This window comes from Aptenodytes forsteri, unplaced genomic scaffold (assembly GCF_000699145.1).
Source record: "Aptenodytes forsteri isolate BGI_AS27 unplaced genomic scaffold, ASM69914v1 Scaffold119, whole genome shotgun sequence".
Lineage (NCBI taxonomy): Eukaryota > Metazoa > Chordata > Aves > Sphenisciformes > Spheniscidae > Aptenodytes > Aptenodytes forsteri.
In genome coordinates this window covers 1,744,043-1,749,394 of record NW_008796165.1, presented here as the reverse complement: position 1 = coordinate 1,749,394, position 5,352 = coordinate 1,744,043, and the positions used below count along the sequence as shown (strand labels likewise).

Here is a 5,352-nt window from a genome sequence, read left to right as displayed (position 1 = left end):
AAAAAAAAAAAAAAAAAAAAAAAAAATTTCATTTACATTGCTATCATCCTCTTCCCTGAACACAGGAAAGCAAAAGTTAACTTTGCTGAAAGGTATTACATAGACATCACTTTCATAACTTTTGATATACACCAATTTATACCAAACACATTTAAGAACTCTGATGGTCTGGGCTTTGAGTAACTCCTAATCTTACACATTACTGATTTTCCACATTTTCCCTGTGATCTTCCAATTTACGGTTAATAATGAGTTTCTTTTTAGCACACATTTCTTTTTAGTATATATTCACACATTTCATTCTCAAGCTGGTATCAGTGCATGGTTAGGTAAGTATTATCTACAACAAGATTTGGACTTGAAAAAGTTGAAGCTCCATATTTTTGTCTTAAAATTCCAAGTATGTTGAGGGATCTGACTGCAGGTTCAGGGCCTTTTTTCTTATGTATACATTTAATTGTCACCAGACTGCCTCTTCAATAGAGGGAAAAAACACAGTATTACAAACATACTATCTAGATATTATATTTAGATCTAAAAAATGAAGTTTATTGCACAGTTAAATATGAACACATGGAATTTGTTTTACTCACTGAACAGACTCTGGTGTTCCAGTTAGCATACATGATCTTTCAGGCAGGCCTCCACTATCTACGGTCATAAAATAAAACCAGTTTAGCAGTAGTGTTAAGTCAGAAAGAGATGATGAAATTAAACATAATATACAAACGACTGGAACTTCACTGAAGTAGAATAATCAGTGTATCACAACATTTTTCATTTCTTTAGACCGTGATAGTCGCAATTAGCACAAAACATTAAAATATACCTTAAATGAAAGTTCTGGCAATTAGAAGCAATGATCAGCCTTCTGAACTTTCTATCAAAAACCCCCACAAAATAAAGAAAGGAAAAAAACCCCACAAATAGTTACCAGGTGCAATCTGTATTTTACAGCCAGACTCCTGCTGTATACGTGAGATCTGCTCTCCACCTCTGCCAATTACTGGGAGAAAGAAAATACAGAAAGATTATTTGTATTAGCAGCATCTGCTAACATCCCCCCCTGTACACCACCACCACATCCATACTACTTACTGAATCCAACCATCCCATCTGGAACTTTGTACTCCTCTGTCATCACAGACCTACAGAGAATGTTAAATCAAACAAAAGACAATGACCATTCAGAGACCAAACTGGCATTTAGTTTAATGGGAGGATATATATAAATTTAAGAAAGCTACTGCCCCCACTATCGCCCTGACTTACTTGCCTCCCATTAACCCTAAAAGTCATTATGCAAGCACAGTACTAAGTAAACTAACAATATACAAAAGAGAACACAAAAAGTTCAAGTATAATACTAATCGATCTAAGTTTTCCTTCATCCTCTTTACTATTAACAGATATGTGGTATTTTAAGTTTCATCTGTGTATCCATTGAAGTATACTGAAAATACACAAATTTCAGCATCTCATCTACCAAAACCAGCCAAAGCATAAGAATAATAGTTGCGTGTGGTTGTTTAGGGAAGAAATGAGTGGAAAAAAAGTAAGTTGTAGCAAATGTAGCTGACTGAGCAATACACTGTGTTAAATCTGAATTATATGGTTTTTTTATTTTTAAATCCATTAGCTTTCCTTTTTGTTTACAAGATAGTGTCAACCCCTTCCCCTTCAGATCTGCTTCCAAGTTCTGGTTATGCTACCTATGCTCAAATAGTAAAAACCAGTAATGCATTTCCCCTTTACTAAGTTTGATGCACAGCCTAGGCTGCGAAGAAGAAGAGACAGCAATGTAGATGCATTTTAAACATTTGGCTTGGGACTTGCTGAAGCTAAATTTCAACAGATCACACAAATACAGAGTAACTGCTTTATACCACTTTTTCAGAAAAATTTCTTGCAACTGCTTTCTTTCAGTAAAAAGGAAAACTCTGCATAAGATGTAGTGCAACTCTTACCTTTGTTGTTGATGCATCGGTGGTAGCTGATTTCCAAAAGCTGTAAACAAATATTGTTAAAATTAAATTCGAACAAGTAGTATAACTTACAAATAAGCTTCTCCTTTGACAATAAAACTTAATTGTATCAACTTTTGTCCAAGTTGACTTTTTAAGAAGTGTTCTCAAGAGATCTACAAACAGCTAAAAAGATTCTCAGCTGTTGCTAACAACAATTGACAGTTTTACAAAGCAGAGTCGCACTGCTTCAAGAAAGTAAGACAAATACCCAGCCATTCTTTTGATCTTACTGATTCAAGTATCACCTACCAGAACACTGTTTCAAATTCTTGTTCTGACAATGTTACACTTGTTTAGTTTTTTTGGCAACAAAATAAAAATTACTTACAGTCATTCTGAGGAGCAACTTTCTTAGCATCTGGTTGATCTGCAAAATTAAGATTTTTTAAATTTTTTTTGCCAAGAAATTCAAGAAGTGTTTACACCTTTTAGTGTGAATTGTAACTTTCCAGTGTATTTTAGTCCCCCTTTCCTTTTTTTTTCCTTTTCTTTCTTTTTTTTCCTCCAATTTCAGGGAGTTGATCATCTGAATAAAAGAAAGAATCTCTGCAACACTCAGCACTTGGTTAGTATAGCTGAAAAGATGTTAGGTTTTTCCGTATTATCTATTCAGTAGTTTAACAAAAGGCAGTTTTCAGAACACACTGTAGATTGCTCATAGATACCCAGTCACTGAAACTTAACTAAGACAAGGAACAAAGTTTAGCTCTATTGGTTGCTCAAGCTAATGATCTTCTATAGTTGTAGATTGCTCATAGATACCCAGTCACTGAAACTTAACTAAGACAAGGAACAAAGTTTAGCTCTATTGGTTGCTCAAGCTAATGATGCTTCTATAGTAAAAAAGAAAAAAAAAAATCAAATCCATACAAAAATCAACAATGATTTAAAGAAAAAAAATTTCTGACAATGACCACAAATCTAGATCAAACATCTGAAAATACAACAGTATCACATGGCAATGCAATCTCAATCTGAATGTTGATATGAAATTCCTATCCAAATATCAAGCATTTCATAGCATAAAACTTCAAAAAAAAGCAGATTCAAAGCAACTACATCACTACCATCCAAATCCTTTCTGTACAGTAAAGGAATAAAAGGCATAATTAACCTGTATCTGAAAAGATAGACTTCTGAGGCTTCCTTCCCACCCCAAAATAAAGGTTATATGAACCACCATAATTTATGTGCAGCAAAAACTCAGACACATATTCCAAGAAATATTTGTGTCAATCCAGAAAGATCCACTAGTTTATGTCATGTTTACATACTAAACACAGGTAATAAATAAAAATTCCTGCCTTTAAAAGGAGAGGGCATTCCCTCCCAGTGTGTTGTACTGCTCGGACTTGTCCAAGAGCCATCTACACATAAAATAAAAAGAATACATTACATATATCATCTGAAGCATCATTAGCTCATTTTTGTATATTAAAAACCTCACCGTTAATAGAAAAAAAAACCCTTTATTACAGGACACAAGAACTCCTGATATAAAGCCTTAGTTACATTCTGTAGACTGAGTTTCAATCCTCTTAAAGGAAAAAAAGGCATTGCTCTTTTGTGAGACCTATGAGAACATTTCAACAAGCTCAGAGATTTCTTTCCACAATTTAGCCAGGATTTTGTGTGTATATTAAACGTATCAAACCCTGTTAAGTTCAAACTGGCTGCTTAGTAAGAGACAGAAGATGACACACACACATTTCAGGAGAGAACTTTACTGCAGTATAAGGCAAATCCAAAAAGCTGCAACGTTAGAAGATTTAGGTATGATCTTATCAGGGTTCACACATGCTATAGGCTTAAATATTAGACTAAGCAAAAGTATGTACAAGGTAGAAAATTTACTTTCCTGTCTTTTTTTAAAGTCCTATGCTTTTACAATGAAATGCATTAATACTTTTATTTGAAACTGTGCAGTAATAAAATATAACAAACAACCAAATTTAAGGAGTGAGCACTTCCTGCTCTAATTGTAATTTACAAACTGTAATCAGTCCTACACAACAAAAGACTTAAATGACATACCTGTGTAAGCGTTTCTCAACCATGAATTTATCAGCCCCCCTCCCCAACATACATTTTCCTCTTTACAGAATTTAAACCACATTTAAAATATTTTAGAACAGGCTTATGTTCACTTTAGGTTAGAGCACAATGGTTTAAAACAAATTTCCCCATTAAACTGAAAATGAAAAAGCACGTCATGATCTATAAAGTGAACAAAATGTTTTTATGCTGTGCTATGGAAAAAAACAACCCACAAACAAAAAAAACACCTGCAATCTTTCTGGCACCATGGCCATACTCAACAAAAATAAATGCAGCAGTAATGAGTGCATACCTCCATCCTCAAGAGGTCTTTTTTGTCCTCCATAACCGTAGTCGTTTGAATTCATTGATGTGCCAGCATCTCCTCCAATTTTTGCTGCAATCTAAACAAAAAGGCAGATGTTGTGAGGAAAAAAAAAAACAAAAAACCCCCACACCAACATTCAGTCAGCCCTCATTTATTCCAGGTCTTCTAAACGATTTTAAACGATTTAGACAATGTATATTAAAATGACCCCAAATAAGTAAATAGAAGGCTGCTGCTAGAAACAGTTCTGCTCACAGAAATTTTATTTTTTAATGTCTTCAACGAGACTTGTGCTCATCCTTCAACAGCAAAGCTTCCTATATTTTCTTCATCGGTTGGAAAAAAAACCCCTGCCCTTCAAACACCAGAAGCTTTTTTCTAAAAGGGGCTTTTCCTTTTCTACCCATTCTTCACGAAACACTGCAGTATGTCACAGAAGGCCTGACCGCTAAAACTATTTCAAACCTTAGTAGTCCCGACTACACCGGATCTTCAAACATTGCCAAAACCGCGACGGATTATTACAGACGAGGCGAAAATTTTGCCCGAGAAATAATGAAAACAGCGCCCGTGGTGCAAAAGCTACAAATAAAATTCCGGGATAAAGAACTTCCTAAAAGACTGCCCTCGCCGCCTTCGCTCCGCAGGCCGCAGCACTTCCCAACCGGTCTGAACAGGTTAGCGGGCACCGAGGGCGCCTCGGGGAACACAATACGGGCCGCGCGGCGGAGCCGCCCTCCCTCCCTCATTCCCCTTCGCCGCCCGAGCGGCCCGGCAAGGCGCCGGGCTCCCGATAACGCGCCGCGCCGCTAGTCACCGGCCGAGATTTTGCCTCCCCGCAGGCCGGCGGCAAGGACCCCGCAGCGCCGCTCCCCTCACCCCCGCCGCCCCGCGATGGCGCGGATCACTTCGGGCCGAGCGCCCAGTCTGCCAGCGGGCAATGGCGGAGCGGAGGGAGCC

The 5,352-nt window shown here is 37.1% G+C and overlaps 1 protein-coding gene across 5 annotated transcripts in view; it reads right to left on the bottom strand.

Annotated features, from left to right (window-relative positions):
* FUBP1 (far upstream element binding protein 1) overlaps window positions 1–4,464 on the bottom strand; it is a 38,624-nt gene extending 34,160 nt beyond the window's left edge. For all 5 annotated transcript variants that reach the window (XR_002086303.1, XR_002086302.1, XM_019474152.1 and 2 more), the window contains exons 1-7: window positions 4,378–4,464; window positions 3,332–3,394; window positions 2,356–2,394; window positions 1,968–2,007; window positions 1,099–1,148; window positions 935–1,006; window positions 594–651 (exon numbers count right to left, since the gene is read on the bottom strand). Coding sequence is in view for 3 of the 5 variants with exons in the window: in XM_019474152.1 (XP_019329697.1) it covers window positions 594–651; window positions 935–1,006; window positions 1,099–1,148; window positions 1,968–2,007; window positions 2,356–2,394; window positions 3,332–3,394; window positions 4,378–4,432 (377 nt within the window). In the remaining 2 variants the exon portion in view is untranslated. The remainder of the gene's footprint in view (window positions 1–593; window positions 652–934; window positions 1,007–1,098; window positions 1,149–1,967; window positions 2,008–2,355; window positions 2,395–3,331; window positions 3,395–4,377) is intronic.
* Between the last annotated feature and the right edge of the window lie 888 nt (window positions 4,465–5,352).